The sequence below is a fragment of the Thunnus maccoyii genome, chromosome 22 (genome assembly GCF_910596095.1).
Source record: "Thunnus maccoyii chromosome 22, fThuMac1.1, whole genome shotgun sequence".
NCBI classification, from domain to species: domain Eukaryota; kingdom Metazoa; phylum Chordata; class Actinopteri; order Scombriformes; family Scombridae; genus Thunnus; species Thunnus maccoyii.
In genome coordinates this window covers 26818295-26842446 of record NC_056554.1, presented here as the reverse complement: position 1 = coordinate 26842446, position 24152 = coordinate 26818295, and the positions used below count along the sequence as shown (strand labels likewise).

At 40.1% G+C, this 24152-nt stretch overlaps 1 protein-coding gene across 1 annotated transcript; it reads left to right on the top strand.

The window, feature by feature from the left end:
• Window positions 1-12913: 12913 nt before the first annotated feature.
• Window positions 12914-22403, top strand: LOC121889801 (RLA class II histocompatibility antigen, DP alpha-1 chain-like). The gene is made up of 4 exons (XM_042402044.1): window positions 12914-13094; window positions 13187-13435; window positions 18371-18655; window positions 21915-22403. Exons 1-4 carry the CDS (start codon window positions 13022-13024, stop codon window positions 22040-22042), a joined length of 735 nt encoding a protein of 244 aa, XP_042257978.1. The 5' UTR covers window positions 12914-13021; the 3' UTR covers window positions 22043-22403.
• The last annotated feature ends 1749 nt before the right edge of the window (window positions 22404-24152 follow it).

The window sequence follows — 24152 nt, the reverse complement described above, 5'->3', positions numbered from 1 at the left end:
ATGGGTCATGACCTACCCAATGTAGCATCACCAAGGTCTTACATCTTAGCTGAGTCAATTTCAGATGCATCGGCCAAATTTCCTAGGAGTAATACAACAAAGACCGACGCATGATACTTCCTGTTGCCAGTAGGTGGCGCTATGACTGTCACTAAATATGTGCCTGACAATGTGTTCAGACCGGGACTCTTAACAAGCATATGAAATTTGGAAAAGATCAGACCATGTGGAGTCAAGTTATAAGGCTTTGAAATTTCATGGCGAGACATCGAAATTCACCGCGTCGTCATGGCAACACCTTTCAACGAAAAGTCACCAACTTCATAATATACCATCTCCAAGGTCTTTAGGCTATTCTGAGTAAATTTGAGGTGGATCCCATCACCGTGCCACCCACAGAGCGTCAAAGTGTAAAACATGTAACTTCCTGTTGCCAGTAGGTGGCGCTATGACTTACATCCAATATTGACACAGGAATGTGTTCAGGACGGGACTCTTTCCAAGCACAAAAGGTTTGGGTCTCTTAGGATCGTGCATGCCGGAGTTATGGCCGTTTGAATTTTCACGGCGAAGGATCGAAATTCGCCGCCCGACCACACCCCCTCGGCAATGTGGAAAACTCACCGTTTTGATAACTTTTCATCTCCCAGGTCTGTAGATGATACTGACCGAATTTCAAGTTGCTGAGGTCAAATCCCTAGGAGGAGTTCGTTAATGTACGCCGGCTAAAAACGGCAAAATTGGCGTCAAAATCGCAACTTTGAACCAAAATGGCCGACTTCCTGTTGGATTGAGGGTTTGGCTCCAAGAGAGTTTTTGGTGCGTCTGGTCATGATATATAAGATCTGTATCGTGGGGCTCGCTTTTCTTCATTTTCTAGGTGGCGCTGTTGAGTCGTGAGTTTTGGTTTGTAGAAGTTATTTGAGGTCAAAGAGTTGTAATAATAATAATAATAATGATAATATGAATAATAATAATCATAATCATAATAATAATAATAATTCCTTTGGAAACAAGAGGGCTTCGCGCTGCTGAGCCTCATCTGATCATTAAAGCTTAAAAATATCAAATATAATTTAATCTTTATCAGATTTTCTGTGAACATCAGAGATGAAACATTAAATATTGATTATAATCAATAATCAGACGTCATGTTTTTAACCAGTTGAACTTCCTGCAGGGTTAAACTGGTCCTTCAACAGGCTGTAATGTTTAGTTAATGTTACAGTTATTATATTTAGATATAAAACATGTAAAACTGATTTATTATCATAACGACTCCTGAAGAGACTGAACACACGTTTACCTGAGTAACATTTAGCCTTTAGCTACTTTACTGTCATTTTATTGGATTTATATACATTTAATTTAAATAAATGAGTGTTTGCTGTTTAGTTTTTATGTTTCAAAGAATCTGAGGAGAGAATTTCACATATTTTCTTTCTGGTTTTTGTATTTTTATCTCTTATTTCGTTCACTCGGTGTAAAAGTTTAAAAGTTAAATCAGTCTGATGCTAGCTGTTAGCCGTTAGCTCCAGCAGTGTCCCGGTTATTTGCCGGTTATTTGCCGGTTTAATGTGAGTCTTACCGCTCCAGCTGGTTCATTCCTCTTCTGTCGGACTCTCCGCTCTTTATTCTCTCTGTTTTATACTTAATTACTTTATTATTTCACTTTGTTTCTCTCGTGTTTCTCCTCATGCGGATCCGGCTCAGTGCTGTATGACAAGCTAACACTTCCATCAGTGCGCATGTGCAGGAGCAGCGTACGGCAAGCAGCGAGGGACACGTGACATCCGGCGTCTGTTCGCTAAAATGTTCAAAGTTGAATTAAAATTAAAAACTTCATATTTAAACAAAAAAAAACTGATGAGTTTCTGTGGCAGCAATAATGTTTTCAGATCTGAGAGTGTTTTAGTAACATGTATTATTATTATTATTATTATTATTATTATTATTATTATTATCATCATTATTATTATTATCATTATTATTATTATTATTATTATCATTATTATTATCATTATTATTATTATGATTATTGCTGTTTCTTTAACTACATGGAGTCACAGTCGGTATTAAATCCTATAATGAGGGTTTAATATGGTGTTCAGGTGCAGTTTCAGACCAGCAGGAGGCGCTGATGTCTCATGTCTGTATTAAACCTACAGTGAGAGTTCATTTATATAAATTCAGTGTTTTAAACACTTACTGCCGTCTGCACAGAGAACATGTTCACTAGGATTCACTGAGTTCACTGTCAAGATATAAAAATAAAAACTATTAAACAATTAATTAAAAAATTCAAGTTAAAAAGAGAAGCAACAGCTGTAACTAACAGGTGAGACCAGCAGGAGGCGCTGCTGTTAATCTGCTGTTCTGATTGACTGATTGATTGATTGATTGATTGACTGATTGATTGACTTTATGGATTAACAGACATAAAACAAATATCCCAGAGATGACATGTTACACTCATTTCCAACATAAAATAATCAATAATCCTGAAATCCACAAACACGTCGTCACCATGTAAATAACAGAATAATAACGACCATATTATAAATAATAAATAATACATTATAATATATAATAATAATAAGTATGAGGCAGATTAATATTTAAAGTAACCTTTAGTCCTGCAGGTGTGATGATAAATGTGTGAACATGTGTGTGTGTGTGTGTTAGGGTTACCTGACCCTGACCTCCTCTCACGTTTAACATCTGGAAGAATCTGATCTTCATCATGAAGCAGCTCCATGAAAAGCTTCTGGCTGCATCACTTAGTCTAATAATGATTATTAATATCATTCAGTCCAGAAACTTTACATGAACACAAACCTGCTGATATCTGATATTAAACATGATGCAGCTTCTGTTGTTCATATTAATAACAGTTTAATATGGTGATCAGCTGCTGCTGGTCTGTTAGTACATGTAATCACAGTCTGTATTAAATCCTTTAATGAAGGATTAATATGGTGATCAGTGTGATAACAGACCAGCAGGAGGCGCTGATGTCGTCTCTCTGACTCAGTTTGACAGTTTCATTTCTGAAAAAACAACTGAGCAGCAAGATGAATTTATCCTATTATTATCATTACTATTATTATTATTATTATTATTATTATTATTAATATTATTACTATTATTACTATTATTATTACTAGGATGAATTTATGCTGCAGGTTCAGTGTGAGAGAAGCTTCTCTGACTGAAACTCATCAGTACGTTACTTTAAATAAACACTGCTCAGTGAAGACGTGAATAACTGTTAATACATGAGAATAAACATGAATAAAATGAGAATAAACATGAATAAAATGTGAATAAACATGAATAAAATGTGAATAAACATGAATAAAATGTGAATAAACATGAATAAAATGAGAATAAACATGAATAAAATGTGAATAAACATGAATAAAATGTGAATAAACATGAATAAAATGTGAATAAACATGAATAAAATGAGAATAAACATGAATAAAATGAGAATAAACATGAATAAAATGTGAATAAACATGAATAAAATGTGAATAAACATGAATAAAATGTGAATAAACATGAATAAAATGAGAATAAACATGAATAAAATGTGAATAAACATGAATAAACAGTGAATAAAATAGACATAGATGTGAGAGCTCCTGACAGAGATCTGTTTAGATATATACATGTATTTATTTAATATATACTGTGAATATAAACATTTCACATTAAAGACAAAATTCTCCATAAATTCACATCAGATATTAATTATTGTAAAATGTTTGTCTTCAGCATCTCGTCTGATTTTAAAACATTAAAACATTTCAGTATTTTATAATCTTCTGTGTCTATTTGAGAAATAAAAACTCACTTTGTTTGTAAATAAACTGCTGTTTAAACAAACATCTTCTCCTGGTAACTGATGACTCATCAGCAGCGCTGCTTCTGATTGGCTGCTGAGTCCTGAGCAGCTGTGAATTACTGGTGTTACCATGGTGATCCAGCAGGGGGCGTCTGAGCTCCTTCAGTCTGCTGCTGCTCAACATCAAACATCTTCTCCTGGTAACTGATGACTCATCAGCAGCGCTGCTTCTGATTGGCTGCTGACTGAACAGGAAGTGAAAGTAAGGCGGGACTTTCCAGAGCGAGCAGAGACGCTGCCGATCAGATTAAATATCAATATTCAACCTTTAACACTTTCATTTTATAGTTTATTATTCACAGAGAGATGAATGTGATGTATTCAGTGAAATATTAAACAGACACAGAATAAAGAGTAAAGGTCAATACTGATTATTGATTTATTGACTGAGCCTGAAGTCAAACATCTACTGATCATTTTATTACCAAACACTCTGAAACACAGATTTTTATTTTTACTGTATTTCAAAAACACATTAAAATGTCAATAAAATTACGAAACCACACAATAACTTTACATCTAATGTAAAATAAGATGAAATATTTAACTAGTTTTACACTTAATATGACGTTAAATTAAGATTAATGCAAATATAAACCTGTTTTACAAAATTATTTCAATATTAAAACAATAGAAATCAAATGTTTATCATTTTATTCATTAAATATAGATTAATATAGAAGATTTTACATAAAAGTATGTAATGAAACTCAGTTTATAACAGTATATTTCTTTGTATTATGACGACCCCTCCACTCCACCAGGTGCTCCTGTGTTCTGGTTCGTCTGCTGGTTTGCTTTTGTGTTTCAGGATCCGGGTTCATCATCAGCTTCATGAGCCACACCTGGTCCCGGTGTGGTCTCAGTTATAAAGCTTGGCCTTCCACCTCTCCTTCTTCTCGACTTCCACGTTTTATTATTTTTGTAAATAAATAAACTCGTCCTAACTGGCAAACTGGTCTGGTCTCCCATATCTACGAGCCGGGCTGTGACATATGGGGGCTCGTCTAGGCTTTGTTGACCCGGGTTGGCGTGGCGCCGGAGATCAGCTGTAGCGTAGTAAACTGTGCGCCTCGTTTCATGAATGAGTTGTGCAATCTGTTGTTGGGAGACATTGACGAGGGCGGTAAGTTGTTTGTTCTGGAATAATGTGAACTGCTGTAGCGAGTTGCTGATTCGGTTGAGGGTTTTACTGGTGTTGCTGGTTATGCTGGTGAGTTCTGTCGGTTCTGTGTGCGGCCGTAGTAAGTGTAGTGTTCTGACCCATGTTGGGCTTCAGAGCGGGTTCCCTTTGGGATTCGTTGGGGGTTGTTAGTGTGGCGGGAGCAGTTGTCTCGGGAGCACATCCGCGGCTGCAGGTGAGTCACCATGTTTATGGCTGTCGGGCTGAAGTGTGTAAATATCCGCCACAAGTAGCACCTGAAGACCAGGGGGGAGCTTAGCTAGACTCTGGTGAGGCAGTTAGGGGGGCGGGGCTGCGGTGATGTTTGGCTGTGTCGGGGTCAGGAGTTATAGCTTGGTTTGTATCAGCAGGGTGGTGTTTGAGCAGGTCAGCTGTGCTGTGTTCAAGTCATGGCTAGTGTGGAGGATTTCTTGAAACCTCCGTCAGAGGAGTTATTGGAGCGCTGTTCACGTGAGCAGTTGTTGAGAATCGCCGAGTATTTAAAGCTGGAAGTCGAGGATAAGAGGCTGAAGGAGAACATTAAAGCTGTTGTTAAAGCTAACCGGACTGAACTGCAGGTTGTCAGACTGTGTCAGGCTGCTGGTCCTGGACTGGGAACTTCTGATGCACCTGGTACTGGTGAGACTGGGTTAACTTGTGAGCAGAGGAAGGAGTTGCTTCTGTTACAGACGGAAAGGGAGAAGCTGGAGAGAGAGGCAGAGATCAACAGACTGGAGGTGGAGGAGCGCAGGTTGAGTTTGAGTGCTTCTGTTGCTGCGCCTGGTGGATCTGTTGCTTCTGGTTCTTTTAGTTCCTCAGTTTAGTGAACGTGACCCAGATTCCTTCTTCTCTCTTTTCGAGCGGGTCGCTGAGAGTAGAGAGAGGTCGGACTCTGACCCAGTGAGAGCAGAGTAGACTTCCTGTGCTCTTCCTGTCAGCACGCGTTGTAACAGTAAAGCTCTTTGCACACCAAGTCCGTTGTCTTCATCTGAAAATGTCACATGTTAAAACTGCTTGACGACTCCATTTTGCCTCATATTGTGAATTTTCACAACAAATATCATAATAAAACACATCGGACTCAGTGTGCAAGGTTTCTGTCGGATGATGATTAAAAAAACGACTTGGTGTGCAAAGACCTGAAGGTTTATGCAACAGTCAAGGCTGCAGTGTTGAGGGCTGACGAGTTGGAGCCTGAGGCGTACCGCCAGAGGTTTCGGTCATGGGAGAAGTCTGGGAGGCAGACACATGTTGAGTTCACCAGGGAGCTGGTGACTCATTTCAGTCGGTGTGCTGCATTAGAAGTTGGTACTTATGACGCTCTGTGTGACCTCGTCGTTCTGGAGCAGTTTAAGAACTCTGTTCCGTCATAATGCTGTTTATATAAACAAACATAAGGTGCAGACTGCTGCAGAAGCTGCTAAACTGGCAGATGAGTCTGTGCTGGTAGCAGGTTTCATGCTTCCGGTAGATGGGAGGAGAGAGCTGGTCCTCGTCTGAGGGGGCCAGTTCGGGCTTCACGGGGCCAGATGCAACTACTGCAGAGGCAGAGGGCATCGGAAAGCTGACTGTCCTAAATAGTGGAGCGCAGGGCAAGTCTGCTGCGTGTGCTGCTTCTGTCAAGTCTGTCCTGTAATTTCTTGCCAGCAGGTCGGAGCTGAAGCAAAATGCAGGTTGGAGGAGTCGGACTTCTCAGCTTTCATGTCTGATGGCTGCATGTCTCTAGTAGGGAGTGACGTCACCGTGCCGGTAAAAATGCTGAGAGACACCGGGGCTTTTGATTCGTATGTTGTGAGTTCTGTGTTGTCTTTCTCTCAGGAAACAGATACTGGAGATTTTGTTTTGATGTGGGGGATGTGTTTGACAGTGTTGCCTGTTCCACTGCATAAACTGGTGCTAAACTGTGGGTTGGTCCAAGGTGAGGTCGCCATGGTGCGTCCTGCACTCCTGATTGAGGGCGTGGACACCATGCTGGGGAACGATCTGGCTGGTAGTCGTGTGTGGGCCGATGGTCCACCGCCACCCAGAGTAACGTCTTCACCATCTGTTATGGGGAACCTAGATGAAAGTGCTCAGTGCTTCCCTGACGTGTTAACAGCGTGTGCTATAACACGGGCCAGGCGCCGTGCGGAGGTGGAGCCTGAGCCTGCGTCTGAGCAGGATGGAGCAGGGGAGAGTGGGACATTCTCTGTTGCTGTTCCTGATTCTCTTCTGTCTGTTTCTCGCAGTGACCTGGCGGTGGAGCAGAGAGCTGATCCCTCTCTGAATCAGCTGTTTGAGGCGGTTATCACTGCTGATGCTGGGAAGACTGCTGCAAATGGTTACGTGCTGCAGGACAACCTGTTGGTGAGGAAATGGGTGCCACATGGGGAAAACTTTGTTTGTAATCCAGTTTTCCAGATTGTTGTTCCTTCCAAGTTTCGTGAGGAAGTGTTGAAAGCTTCTCATGATCAGTCAGGACATCTGGGGGTCCGTCAGACGTATGACTACAGTTTACAGTATTTCGGCCTCGTGTGAAACGGGATGTGTCCGGATACATCAAAACATGTCATACATGTCAGTTTCAGTGGCTGCAGCAGGAGGATGATGGGGTTACACCGCCTGATGAGAGCTTGTTGCACGGCCAGTTGAAAAATCTGGAGTCTCTGTTTGGACACTTGTCTGAGGGGAAGCGAGCTGAGCTGTCTGTTCTCATTAATGATTATCTGTGTTTGTTTAATGATACACCAGACCGCACACACTTGATAGAACACGACATCGATGTAGGTGGGGCGCAGCCGATTCGCCAGCGTTTCTACCGAGTGTCTGAAGAAAAGCGGAAGGTGATGGATGCAGAGATAGAATATATGCTGGAGAACGGTATCACAGAACCCTCGTCTTCTGGCTGGGCGTCACCTTGCTTGTTGGTCGATGAGTCCAATAAGAGCTCTAGATTCTGTACCGACTATCGTAAAGTAAACGGGGTCACCAAACCAGACGCTTATCCACTGCTGTGCATGGAGGACTGCGTGGATCAGGTCGGCTCAGCTCGGTATGTCAGTAAATTTGATTTACTGAAGGGTTATTGGCAAGTACCTCTGTCCTAAAGAGCCAGGGACATTTCATCTTTCATTACTCCCTCTGGTCTGTTCTCTTACACTGTTATGAGTTTTGGGTTACGCAACGCGCCAGCGACCTTCCAGCGCCTGATGAACCTGGTTGTGTCTGGGCTGGATGGATGTGCTGTGTACCTGGATGACGTGGTGATTTACAGTGACACATGGGAAGAACACTTGGTTCATATCAGGAAGCTGTTCGACCGTCTGAAGGATGCACGCCTGACAGTTAACTTAGCACAGTGTGAGTTTGCTGGGGCCACCGTCACATATCTTGGTAAGGTAGTTGGGACTGTGCGTCCGGTGCAAAAGTAACTGCAATCCAGAAGTATCCACTGCCAACAACTGAGAAGGAACTGCAGCGGTTTCTGGGTCTTGTCGGTTATTATCTCAGTTTTTGTAGAAACTTTTCTGCGGTCGTAGCTCCTCTGACAGATCTGTTAAAGGGAAAGTTTGTTTGGTCAGCTTCTTGTCAACGAGCTTCTGAAAATGTGAAACCTGTCCTTTGCTCAGCTCCTGTTCTTGCAGCTCCATGCATGGATCAACCTTTGAAGCTGCATGTGGATGCGAGTGATGTGGGAGCGGGTGCTGTCTTGGTTCAGTGTGATGACGGTGGTATTGAACGTCTCTGTGATCGAGAAGGAGACGCTTGCACTAATTTACAACACTTTGAAGTCTATGTTGACTCTGGTCCTGTTCCTCTGGTGGTCTACACGGACCACAACCCAACTGCATTCACTGCGTTGTCCAAACCGCAGGCTGATGCGGTGGGTTTTATCTCTGCAGTCTTACTGTTTGGATGTTCGTCACATTAAAGGCTCTGACAATATTGTGGCCGATGCCTCATCCAGAGCAGCTTGGTCTCAAGTTTTACTGTCCTGTGTGACCTCTCTGGCCTTCTGTCTCTCTCTGTCACTCTGAAATGCTTCTCCAGGCGCCGCAGCTGCTGGGTTGCAGAGAGGAGTTTGATTGGCTGGTATGTATACATGTATACGGTTAAGGAGTTAAGGTTTAGTTAAAGACATATTATCAAACTATGTAGCTGCCCACCAAGTGTTTTGATATCTGAAGTCGCTGCTGTCTGCTGGTATTCCTGGTGGGAATCCCGTCTTTATGGGGGGTGACGACCCCTCCGCTCCACCAGGTGCTCCTGTGTTCTGGTTCGTCTGCTGGTTTGCTTTTGTGTTTCAGGATCCGGGTTCATCATCGGCTTCATGAGCCACACCTGGTCCCGGTGTGTTCTCGGTTATAAAGCTTGGCCTTCCACCTGTCCTTCATCTCTCCTCTTCCTCTCCCAGCGCGGCGCGGCACGGCTGACTTCCACGTTTTCTGTTTTCATTTATTATTTGTGTAAATAAATAAACTTGTCCTGACTGGCAAACTGGTCTGGTCTCCCGTATGTGTCGCAGCCTACGAGCCGGGCTGCAATTAATATATTATAATATTATATTAATATATTAATATTACAATATTATATTAATATTATATTAATATATTAATATTATAATATTATATTAATATATTAATATTATAACAGTGTCGGTTCATTTATTTAATACATGCAGGTGGAAATATCTTTATTTATCATTTCATGTTAAATTAAAGCTTTAAACTGTATTTTATTGATCGTTATATTCTGTTATTTTACAGTATTTTATTGGTGATCAGCTGTCAGAATATTATTGAAATATAATATTATTAAACAAACATTTATAAAGAGTTTAGACTCAAACAGTCACTGATGGTGTTTTAGATCATATTTATACAGAAACACAGAAAACTGTTGATAAACTGTCAGGCAGCAGTTTAATATCAGACATCAGTGTGAGATCAATGAGTTGTTCTTCATCAAACAGCTGTAACACGTTTATTTAATAATCAATAATATCAGACATCAGTGTGACTGTCTGCTCTAACAACTGATGACTCATCAGCAGCTCAGCTTCTGATTGGCTGCTGACACTGAAGTGAAAGTAAAGAGTCTAAAGAGTCGGGACTTTCCAGAGACGCTGTGTGTGTGTGTGTGTGTGTGTGTGTGTGTGTGTGTGTGAGTGTGAGTGTGTGTGTGTGTGTGTGTGAGTGTGTGTGTGTGTGTGAGTGTGTGTGTGTGGTGTGAGTGTGTGTGTGTGAGTGTGTGTGTGTGTGTGTGTGTGTGTGTGTGTGGGGGGGGGGGGGGGGGCGCTGGACGTGCTGATTTCCTGGTTTGGATCGACGCCTGAAGGCAGCGTGTGGTCGGACTGGTTTAGAGGAACAAAACCAGTCTGATCACATGACTCTGCTGTTACACTGATTCACAGACTGAAGTTTCAACAAACAGGAACAGAAACAGAAGATATAAAAACATCTAAGAGCTGATATTAACTGAGCTGAATATAAAGATCAGAGTGATGAAACTCTGCAGTTTACAGGTTGATTCAAAGCACAAAGTTTCTTTTCTACTGAACTTTACATTTAATCAATAATCAGATGAAGGAAACGAGATTCACTCTAAATGTTGTTAAAGCTTCACGTTTCTCCTGGTTGTCTTCATCAGCCTGGAGTTTGTCGTGTGTCATGTGACATGTTGGACTTTAACATATCAGCTGAATATCAGACGTTTCTGATTATAAAACGTGAACAAGTGAAATTCTTCTCATCAGTCTTTCTCTCCTGTCACTGATCGACTGTCCTCAGTAAACACTGACACGTTGTTTGAACGTTGTTTGAACGTTGTTTGAACGTTGTTTGAACGTCGTTTGAACGTTGTTTGAACGTTGTGCAGACGTTATCTGGCTGTCAGATGGACGTCTTTTCTGAACGTTACAGCGTTACATCATCATCAGACCTGTTCAGCTTCTCTGATCCGGTTTCTGGAGGAAGTTTTAAGACTGAAACACTCTCTAGTTCTCTGGATTATACATTAAAGTCTCAGCTTTAATCTGAGCAGGTTTACATCAGTATAACTGAGTCCTGAGTCCTGGGTCCTGAGTCCTGGGTCCTGGGCCCTGGGTCCTGGGTCCTGGGTCCTGGGTCCTGAGTCCTGTGTCCTGGGTCCTGGGTCCTGAGTCCTGAGTCCTGAGTCCTGTGTCCTGGGTCCTGGGTCCTGGGTCCTGGGTCCTGAGTCCTGAGTCCTGAGTCCTGGGTCCTGAGTCCTGAGTCCTGGGTCCTGGGTCCTGGGTCCTGAGTCCTGAGTCCTGGGTCCTGAGTCCTGAGTCCTGGGTCCTGAGTCCTGAGTCCTGGGTCCTGAGTCCTGAGTCCTGAGTCCTGTGTCCTGAGTCCTGAGTCCTGTGTCCTGGGTCCTGGGTCCTGGGTCCTGGGTCCTGGGTCCTGAGTCCTGAGTCCTGAGTCCTGAGTCCTGGGTCCTGAGTCCTGAGTCCTGGGTCCTGAGTCCTGAGTCCTGAGTCCTGTGTCCTGAGTCCTGAGTCCTGAGTCCTGGGTCCTGGGTCCTGTGTCCTGAGTCCTGAGTCCTGGGTCCTGGGTCCTGAGTCCTGGGTCCTGAATCTGGTCTCTGTACACGACTGCATGGCGACACACAGCTGCAACCTGGTGATTCGGTTCACTGACGACAACCAGCCTGAAGAGGAGAGAAAGACAAACTGACACAACTTCTCTCAACATCCAGGAGACCAAAGACCTGATCAGGGACTACAGGAAGGACCAGCAGGCTCCAGGACCACTTTCTCCAGCAGACCAGCAGGCTCCAGGACCACAGACTCTGACGGCCTGCAGCCTTCCTGATGTCAGTCACACATATAGATATTTATTGATACATGGTAGGCAGGACACATACATACAGTACAGTCAGATGGTCTTTATACTCTTATTTCTTTAACGGTTGTAAATATTTGTATTTATTGTTGATGTGAAACCTGTTTGTCGTCTTATATTCTGTAATGAGACGTAACAATAAAGAATCACCGCAGACTCCTTCAGCTCCTGCTTGTTGTGATCTTCAGTCTGAGGTCATGTGATCGACGCGGCCCGTCGAGGATTTTCCACTTCGTCACCCTGAAAAGCAGTTTGTTGCTTTAGTTGTTGTTTAGGACGATCGTCCTGCTGAGTGAAGAGTGTTGATGCTGCTGTAAACTCCACATTCGTCCTGTTGCTGCTGTCAGCAGTGAAACCGTCAGGAAATGTCAGAATAACGTTTATATAACTTATATAAATCCGACACTTTCCTCTTTCATCGTTTGTTTCCTGTTTGTTGCAGAACTGCTGCTTTTCCTTCTGATCATTATGATAAACTGTGTTTCTATCTGCAGCTCAGTGACGTTCACAGAGCTGAAATATAAACAACACAATCACATAAATACAATAAAAGAATCATAAATATTAAAGTATTGATACGGCTTCAAATACTGAGAATGATTCACTGATCAATTTATTGGAACATCTGTTCAATAACCTAATAAAACATCTGATATTGATTATTGTTTATAACTGTTCATAGTTCATACAGTTTCATAACACTGTATGAACTATGAACAGTTTCTGTCGTCAGGAAGGAGATAAATGATGATGATGATGATGATGATGATGATGATGTTTTATATTAATGTTCAGCAGAGAAGTTTTAATAAAAAAGTTTTAATAAACAAAGTTAAGTTAATAAATTAATATAAGTTAATAAAACTATGGTGACTTCTCATCAGCTGTTGGAACAAAATAAACTCAGATTCACTAAAACTTCACAGTTTTAAGAGTTTATTGATTATTGATCGAGTCCGTCTGCAGCTGTCTGAGTCTACCTGGTCACTGATGACATCACATGATCTCTGCTCTGTGATTGGCTGAGCTGTGTGTAAGAGCTCAGCTGCTGCTGACTTTCTGTCAGTCGCTCAGAGTCTGTCAGAGAGTTTCAGAGAGTTTCAGCTGATGAAGATGAAGGTGATGAAGGTGATGAAGGTGTGGGAGCTGCTCCTCATCCTCTCCTGTGTCTCAGCAGACAGTAAGTGTTTGACTCTTTAAACTCATTTCAGCTCTGATACACTGAGACAAACACAGACAGATTAAACATCAGTGTTTCTGTTTTCTCTTCAGATCAACATGAAGATCTTGGTATCGTCGGCTGTTCAGAGTCTGATGGAGAGGACATGTACGCACTGGATGGTGAAGAGTTGTATTACGCAGACTTCACCAACAAGAGAGCAGTTTACCCTCAGCCTGACTTTATAGATCCTATCAGATACGGGGAGGGAGCTTTTCAAAACTCTCAGGCTGCCCTGGAAACCTGCAAACAGAACCTGAAAGTAGCTCAACAGGCCTATAAGAACATACCACGACGGCTCGGTAAGACAAATATCACACTCAGATATTCTGGTTCTTTTATTGGTATTTAAAGTACAGATCAGCAGTGATAGTAAATGTTCATGATGTTTAAATAATATTTCATTGATCATTTGATCTCTACTGGTAAAACAGCGTCTGATCAATCACACTTTAGATCACATGACCTGTCGGGTCCAACTGACTCGATTTCTCTTTTATATTAAATCTGATCAAAGAAATTCAGATTTGTGAAACTAAACATCTCTTTAACTGCATTTAACTTCCTGGTTTGTTTATAATTATTAAAAACTGAAACTCATCATGAGAGAAAACAGATATTTATAAATATTTATTAAAATTTATTAATATTTCTCAGATTCATTCACTTTGAATCCATAAATCAATCTAATTGATTTATTGATTTCTGCACTCAGAGGGAAAAAAGACATTAAATAATGAAAAATATTTAAGATTCCTGAATTAAAATAACATTTTTTATTTGAATTAAAACAAATGTTCACATATTAGATCATGTCAACATGTTAATAATCAACCCTGTTAACCTCTCAATAGAAACACTTCTGGCACCACAGTGGATATTATATTATTACCTGAGAAACATTTTTCTTTGAACAGTAAATCAAACTTGTTGGGAGAATGTGTGCAGCTGTACATAAACTCTGACCAGGCGTACCAACATTTACAAGACGATGGTGCAGATGGTGAATTAAAGCCAGATGTATAATAATCCTCTCACACATTTAATCTCACTTCATATCAAACATTAATTATTGATCCACATTATCATGAACATTCAAACCAGCAGTGTTATCTGTACTGGGGCTTGCAGTCAGCCATAATTATTCCATAAACATCTTTCAATATGAAAAGATATAAAACAAGTCAGATCTTAAAGTCAACGTTTCATCAGCGCTGTCTCACCCGGAGCAGCAGCTGCTGAAATGAACGATGTCAGGATGTGGCAGGATTCTGCAAAGTCTGGCTTTACTTTCTCTGATAGTAGCTCAGTGTGAATATACTGATTCATTTTCACCTCAGACACGTTAACTAACTGATGAAATTATCATCATCCATTGTAGAAATCCAAGATGACATCAATAACTTAAACAAACATAACTAAAACATATTTGCAGGACAGAGTGTTGATAGATGTTTAATGTTTGGTTATACTGTGCATATATCAGCACGTATGAGTTTAGTTCCCGTGTAGTTTATGTGTGTTGTTAAGCGCAGAGACACTGGAGACACCGCGGTGGCTGCCACACACACTCACCGCCACATCTTCACCACCTGCACTCACTGTGTCAGTTAGAGAAACACCTGTATGTCAATATCAACCACTACAGTGTTTATTGTACAGTAGATATTGAGTGTGTGGTGTAAAAACGACTCATACTGGTTAACTGGGAGCTGGCCCGCTGCAGGGTAACATTTAACCAGAGATGTCTGACTTTACCATAAGTTGTTTATGTTTGTTTTGGTTACACACATAAGTTCAAGACGTCTGAAAATGTGGAAATAAAACGGTAAAAGTCCGTTCATGGCTGCTGCGGTCCCTCCTCTGCTGCTGCTGAGCGCAAGTGACGAGGGCGGGTCCGATACGCTGACTCTCGACACTGATTGGTCGGGCGTCTAAAGACAAAGAGACTGATTGGTGCGTTGAAGGAGACACATGAACATCAATATTCATGAGGGCTTTTGCATCGACCATTTATGGTTGAATGTGGGCGCGTGGAGGCGGGACATGAGGCTGATCCACGTGTGTACATTTCCACGGTGATCTATGAAGGGAAATATACGTGCATTCGTGTGTACACATGTACACTTTTAGTTAAGATCCTACGCACTGTTTTATAAATGAGACCCCTGATAATGTGGTGAATACTGGTGCTTATGGTTTTCCACCAGTATAAACTATTTACATGATGAACACAGTATAAAGACACAACATGTATAAAGGTTCAAAATGTTTAATTCCTCAATGAACTGCAGTAAAATAAACTGAAACCGAGTGAAAAAGTAAAAGTTCTGTAAAAAGGGTTAAGGTCAGTGAAGAACATAGAATACAGTAAAATCATCTCCATGTATTTACCAATATAAACCAGTTAAAAACCAGTTTGTACATAAAAAAGAAATCACACTTATTCAGCCTCAAGTCTTTGTGGGTGAACTGACCTCTGACCTCTGACCCTGTTATCTATCCTGAGCTTCTGATTGGTGAACAGTTTGACTCTCAGTGTTTCCAACCAGAGAATTGTGTGTTAATTGTGTGTTAATTGGTTTCCAGCTGTGATGAGTTGAGTTAATGATATTGATGCTTTATTAATGAGCACATGAGTGAAAACAGGAATAGTGTTGATAGTTTTGTAGACGGCGTCATGGTTTGTGGTGTTCAGTTAATAGAACCAGTTACAGTTTGTAAGACATCAAAGAAAACTGTAAATGAGCAACTTCACATTGTCCAATCACAAGCTATAAAACGCCTTTTATTAACAGAGATGATGGCGTCTGGATCCTGGTCTTTGTGGACCAGCAGCAGTCTGAAATGGACTGAAGCCGACTGACGGCAGAAAACTCAACCAGGAGTCAAACACACTACAACACAAAGCTCTTCTGTCGCCAGCTGCTATAGAAAACTGACAGAAACTGACCTTAACATTAACCATCATACTGTTGAGTTATCAGGGACACTTTCATGTTTTAGTGTTTAGAAATATTAAATATATTAAATATATTATATTATATTAATATATATATATATAAAACCTTAAAACACTTCCTGTCAGCAGGTCCTCCGGTCCGCCACCAGACTGACTGTACTGATTAAATTAAAATAAAGATATAAAAATAAAGATAAAATCTTGTGATTAAATGTGTTTATAGTTTATAAATTAATAACAAATGAGAAAAACAAACAGCTTCTGTTTATCAGAGATAATTATTAATCATGAAATCAAGATTTAATCTCTGTTAGAGATCAAATCTCTAACAGATTGGGCACCAACTATTAGAGAGCCTCACAGGGAGACACAACTGTCAGATCTGTGAGGAGAACAGTTGGTTATTAGCAATAATTAATAATTATCAGAGATAATTATTAATTATAAAAATCAATTAAATTATTAATATAAATAAACTAGAAAATGCAATTTCTGTAGAAATTGCGTGTGACTGCTGAAAGCGAATTTAGATTGCATAACTGGAAGCTGAACACTATTGAAAAATCTAGCAAGATTAAAATCAGCAATGGGTGGAATTGAACCTGCACCCTCTTGTTTGTAAGACAAACATGCTATGCACTGAACTAACATGTCACACAGCAATTCCAGGCCAGATTCTGCTATTTAGTCTGTCAATTGCATGAAATTGACAAAAAAAGCAGTTGAGCTCAGCTCATTAAGCAGATTGACATCACCTAGACTCCTTCATCTCTACTGAGTTCTGCCCTGAGTGGGGCTCGAACTCACAACCTTTGGATCTAAAAGGAGTTGAGAAGTGACATAAGCTTAAAACACTGGATTATTCAGACTGGATCTATGGAGTTGGAAAAGATGTATTTAACAAGAATAGCAATCCACACTTTAATGATGTAAGCTAAAGGGGAATTGACTTACGGTACATGATAGAGCCACTTTATGCAACATGTTACACACAATAATGACAAAAGAACTTCTCTTTAAAGATATAACAGTGTTTATTAACTTAGCAAATTAACATATTTAACAAATGCAACGCTTTATCCAATATTATCTGACCATCAGATCTGTGAGAAGATGTCAGTGTGTGTGTGTTAGTTGAAAGAGAGGGAAGAAAGAGGAGGGAAAGCAACTGTGAGGTCCGTCAACTCACACAAGAACAATAGCAATAAAACCAAAAAGCTAAAGTTTAACAACAGCACTGACGCTGAAACTAACACACAAACTAACACTGCCTCTGTCCAGACTTAAACCTCTTACTTGGTCGCTTCAGAAAGCGAGCAGAGTGTGTGTTCAGTCCATCTTTCGGTCCGGCTCTGTTCCTCGGTTCAGATGCTGACGATGGACGTCCTCCTGCTGTCGGCAAAGGTTTTACAGCAAGCTGGTCCTCAGTGGCGGAGAAAACAGCAGTCGACTCAGTTGAAGAAGAGCGGGGCAGAGAAGTTCTGCGTCTTCCTGAAGAAACTCAGTTTCTTCCTTCTGCAGGGGAATTGAGAGCGCTGGATGCAGCAGGTGGGGACAGGTGCATGGGGGTACCTCCTTTTAGTGAAGCTGGCTCACAGAGGGACAGAATATTCCTCTAGCTCAGTTCAACATGGAGAGCGTTTCTTCTGAGTGCGTCTCTGCCAATGAGAGACTGTTTGTTGAGACCGTTTCCTGTTTAGCATCTAGGTGCAAGTGAACAGTGCATGTTGGGATATGGAGTCCGAGATTGACTCTCTTTGTTCTCAACTGGGCGCCGTTTCCTGTTATCAGACATTTAAAACAGGCTGAAACCTGCAGGAAATCTGACTCTGACGATTGATTAAACTAATTCTGATCATCCTTCAGGGATTTAGTCAACTCAGTGATCAGATTTAGGTTCAAGTTTGTTATTGCTGCATCTCCAGAGTTCAGCCATGAAGTTGGTGAATAAAATATCAAAACCAAAAGGACTGAAACTAAAATGATCAAAAATAAGAAGAAATTAAGGTTGTAAATATTAGAATTTATTAATTAGTGCCCAACTGAACCTGAGGATACCCTGCATTTATTTACAAGGATTGAAAGTGAATATTTATTTAGTATTTTATTAAATTTGTTTTAAAGAATGTGCTTATATGTTTGATTTTTATTCTAGGGTCAATAAAGAGTTAATTTTCAACTGTAAAATATTGACTCTCTGTGAAGAGATGGAGAATATAATACATGACTCTGTCGTTAATACATCTATATTATACTGAACTCTGTTGCTCAACAGATCCTCCTTCCAGTCCAATGATCTACCTGAAGGACGACGTGGAGTTCGGAGTCCAGAACACGCTGATCTGTCATGTGACTGGTTTCTTCCCTGCTCCTGTTGAAGTCTCCTGGACCAAGAACGGAGAGAAAGTGACTGAAGGAACCAGCATCAATGTTCCCTACCCCAACACAGATGGTTCCTACAGACAGACCTCCAGACTGGAGTTCATCCCACAGCAGGGAGATATCTACCGCTGTAGAGTGACTCACCCAGCACTGACCGAACCACTGACCAGGATGTGGGGTGAGAAACTATTTACATCTACAGTTAACTGACCAAACTACAGCTAATCAGTGAGATAACTGACCAAACTACAGCTGATCAGTGAAATAACTGACCAAACTACAGCTAATTAGAGAGATAAATGACCAAACTACAGCTAATCACTGAGTTAATTGACCGAACTACAGCTAATCAGTTAAATAATTGACCAAACTACAGCTAATCACTGAGATAATTGACCAAACTACAGCTAATCAATGAGATAATTGACCAAACTACAGCTAATCAGTTAAATAACTGACCAAACTACAGCTAATCAATGAGATAATTGACCAAACTACAGCTTATCAGTTAAATAACTGACCAAACTACAACTAATCAATGAGATAACTGACCAAACTAAAGCTAAACAATGAGATAACTCACCAAACTACAGCTAATCAGAGAGATAATTGACCAAACTACAGCTAATCAGTGAGGTAACTGACCAAACTACAGCTAATCAGTGAGATAATTGACCAAACTACAGCTAATCAGTGAGGTAACTGACCAAACTACAGCTAATCAGTGAGATAATTGACCAAACTACAGCTAATTAGTTAGATAACTGACCAAACTACAGCTAATCAGAGAGATAATTGACCAAACTACAGCTAATCAGTTAGATAACTGACCAAACTACAGTTAATCAGTGAGATAATTGACCAAACTACAGCTAATCAGTTAAATAACTGACCAAACTACAGCTAATCAGAGAGATAATTGACCAAACTACAGCTAATCAGTGAGATAACTGACCAAACTACAGCTAATCAGTGAGATAATTGACCAAACTACAGCTAATTAGTTAGATAACTGACCAAACTACAGCTAATCACTGAGATAATTGACCAAACTACAGCTAATTAGTTAGATAACTGACCAAACTACAGCTAATCACTGAGATAATTGACCAAACTACAGCTAATTAGTTAAATAACTGACCAAACTACAGCTAATCAGTTAGATGACTGACCAAACTACAGCTAATCACTGAGATAATTGACCAAACTACAGCTAATCACTGAGATAATTGACCAAACTACAGCTGATCAGTGAAATAACTGACCAAACTACAGCTAATCAGAGAGGTAATTGACCAAACTACAGCTAATCACTGAGGTAATTGACCAAACTACAGCTAATCAATGAGATAATTGACCAAACTACAGTTAATCAGTTGAATAATTGACCAAACTACAGCTAATCACTGAGATAATTGACCAAACTACAGCTAATCAGTTAAATAACTGACCAAACTGCAGCTAATCACTGAGATAATTGACCAAACTACAGCTAATCAATGAGATAATTGACCAAACTACAGCTAATCAGTTAAATAACTGACCAAACTACAGCTAATCAGTGAGATAATTGACCAAACTACAGCTAATCAGTTAAATAACTGACCAAACTACAGCTAATCAATGAGATAATTGACCAAACTACAGCTTATCAGTTAAATAACTGACCAAACTACAACTAATCAATGAGATAACTGACCAAACTAAAGCTAAACAATGAGATAACTCACCAAACTACAGCTAATCAGTTAAATAACTGACCAAACTACAGCTAATCAGTGAGATAATTGACCAAACTACAGCTAATCAGTTAAATAACTGACCAAACTACAGCTAATCAGAGAGATAATTGACCAAACTACAGCTAATCAGTTAAATAACTGCCCAAATTCCAGCTAATCAGTTAGATTACTGACCAAACTACAGCTAATCACTGAGATAATTGACCAAACTACAGCTAATCAGAGAGATAATTGACCAAACTACAGCTGATCGGTTAAATAACTGACCAAACTACAGCTACTCAGAGAGATAATTGACCAAACTACAGCTAATCAATGAGAAAATTGACCAAACTACAGCTAATCACTGAGATAATTGACCAAACTACAGCTGATCACTGAGATAATTGACCAAACTACAACTAATCAGTTAGATAACTGACCAAACTACAGCAGAGAGATAATTGACCAAACTACAGCTAATCAGTGAGATAATTGACTAAACTACGGCTAATCAGTTAAATAACTGACCAAACTACAGCTAATCACTGAGATAATTGACCAAACTACAACTAATCAGTTAAATAACTGACCAAACTACAGCTAATCAATGAGATAATTGACCAAACTACAGCTAATCAGTTAGATAACTGACCAAACTACAGCTTATCAGTGAGATAATTGACCAAACTACAGCTAATTATTTAGATAACTGACCAAACTACAGCTAATCACTGAGATAATTGACCAAACTACAGCTAATCAGTTAAATAACTGACCAAACTACAGCTAATCAGTTAGATAACTGACCAAACTACAGCTAATCACTGAGATAATTGACCAAACTGCAGCTGATCAGTTAAATAACTGACCAAACTACAGCTAATCAGTTAGATAACTGACCAAACTACAGCTAATCAGTGAGATAATTGACCAACTACAGCTAATTATTTCGATAACTGACCAAACTACAGCTAATCACTGAGATAATTGATCAAACTACAGCTAATCAGTTAAATAACTGACCAAACTACAGCTAATCAGTTAGATAACTGACCAAACTACAGTTAATCACTGAGATAATTGACCAAACTACAGCTGATCAGTTAAATAACTGACCAAACTACAGCTAATCAGTTAAATAACTGACCAAACTACAGCTAATCACTGAGATAATTGACCAAACTACAGCTAATCAGTTAAATAACTGACCAAACTACAGCTAATCACTGAGATAATTGACCAAACTACAGCTAATCACTGTGTTATATTGTGTTGTATTGTGTTATATTGTGTTGTATTGTGTTGTATTGTGTTATATTGTGTAACAACCACAACCTGTTGCACCAGAGGAGACCAGCAGCATACCAGGACGTCTCAGCACTGCTTATATATCAGACCAACAAGTTGACAACAAAGAAGTAGGCGGTGCTAAAGACTATCTAGCCCTACGGCAGCCTGGGAGGGACATTTACTGGCTACATTCAGTAAACATTTTAAATGTAGTTTATGTTCACTGACTAACATTAATCCTTCCTGCCAACACACAGACTGTAGCAGACTGTTACTGAGAGAAGAACAACATCTGTATTTACAGTCACCAACATGATGACTGTGATGCTTCATAAAGTCCGACATTAAACCGCAGCAACACAGAGCAACGTGTGATGTGTGAAACTGGTTTCTAGTCTTTATATTGTGGTTTTATTCCTGCAGATGTGGAGGTGCATCAGCAGCAGCCAGGTGTTGGACCTGCGGTGTTTTGTGGACTGGGTCTGACTGTCGGTCTGCTCGGTGTGGCGGCTGGAACCTTCTTCCTCATCAAAGGAAACGAGTGCAGCTGATTGGCTGGGGCTGATGATGTCATCGTTAGCAGCTGCTGCCTGACGTGTTTTTCTTCATTTAAAGCTTGAACCTGTTTGTCTGCGTTCTGTATAATAAACATAAATATAACGTTTCTGATCTTTGACAAACTGCTGCAGCTTCAACATAAACCCTCTGATTTCTCTGCAGCACGTTCACTCTGAATCTATAACATTATTAATATCTGATTGATTTCATGCTCAACAGTTTTTATCAAATAATCATCTTATGAACATGTACTCTCATGAATTACTTTAATGTGAACAAGGGTCACAAATAAAGATGAAAAATCAGTGTATTGATACATAAATATATCATGATCAATAAAGCGATGAACTCTGATCTGTGTGATAGTTTTTTTCTTGTTTTTCATTATTTGTCAGATTGTTGCTGTTTTGGACTCTTTTGAAAGGGATTTCCTGGATCAATCGAGGTTAAATCATCTTTAATGTATCTGCCTAATGATGGTTTCCTCTGAAGCTTCCTGTGAAGTTTCCTTTACAACAATCAGACGTTTCTCGTTACATTCAGGGTCAGAAAATGAAGATGTGCAAATGTTCACTGTGGTTGTTTATGAGTCTGGAAACCAGGTCTGATGCTGGTACTGAAGCTACAGACACAATCTGAGAGCTGACGAGAGTTCAGAGGAGCAGCAGGATTTATATATATATATATGTTGGGCCGTGGCTACAAGTTTGGCTATCAGCAATAATTAACGATTATCAAAGATAATTGTTAATTATTAAAATCAATAAAATTATTAATAAGAATTAATAATAACGGGGCTCCACCCTGGACTCAGGGAAAAAGATAGCCAATTCAGTCTCAAAGTGTACTGATCTATGAATTTGGAACTTTGATTAATAATTAATTTAATAACTATTAACAAAATCACCATATCAATAGCTAGTAAAGGTTGAAGGATTTGGAGTTCTTTACAGAGCAGAGGTTGGCAAAACTCATTCTTGTGCAACATTAAAACAGACAACAGGTATATCCAAAAGCATTTATTTAACAAAAGGGTAAAAGCAACACACAATACTAATCTAGCTAAGTGTACCTATATACAAGTGTGAGTGTGTCTGTGTGTGTTTAGGGAAGACAATAGCAAGATGGCTGCAGTCACCTGGTGACTGAGCACATGGCATGCCGACACTTTGGCTGATAAAGGGAACTACAGGGATAAAAGGCCAGACCATGTGGTGTCTTGAACCACATGTGCTGCCTGAACCAAAGTTTGCCAAACTAGGTTTTAACCTCTTAACTGTGTGGTTCTCTATTCAAGGCCAATTGGTGTACGCTAAAGGTGCCAGGTTAAAACGAGGTTAGTTGCATGCAAGGCCTAGTTACTGGATGTAACATGTGTTAAGCATGCTAACATTAACCTAGCGGTGTGGCTATGCAGTAACCTGACTATACTGACTGGCTCTCGCGTCTTCTGCCGTAAAGAAGACTGTGTGTGTCTGCTGTGAGCAGGCCACACGAGAGCAGAGAGCTGCTCCAGCAGCTGCTGGAGGTGTGAAAGAGAGCAAGGAGCTGCTCCTGCTGCAGCTCGTGGAGAAAAGAGAGAGATAAGAGGGGAATCTCTAGTTTTGATAACCTGGATCCATGGGTGGAGCTTCACACTTTGGGTGCGAACCCCCAGGGCTCAGGTTTCTTGGAGGCTTGAAACATGTGGTAAACTGTGGTCCACATGTAGTCCCAACATATATATATATATATATATATATATATATATATATATCATATGAGACCACTGAGCTCAGAAAAGAAATGATATGATCTTGATAACAAAATAACCAAACTAAAAAGTCAAAAGGTCAAAGGGTAAAAACAACACTTTAATAACATGAAAAATTTGATAACAAGTGACAAAAACATAAGAAACTAATTAGAATAATTAGGACCCAAACTTAGAGGAGGTCAACTAATCAATAAAGAAACTAAAGCTTCAACTTAACACAACATAACCAAACAGATCCAACCTGTGGTTTTACTGGTTCCCAGACGTCAGCTGACCAGGAAGAAGCCTGAGAACCAGTTCCCAACCACATGATAAAAACACACAGATAGAGCAGAGGATTATGGGTC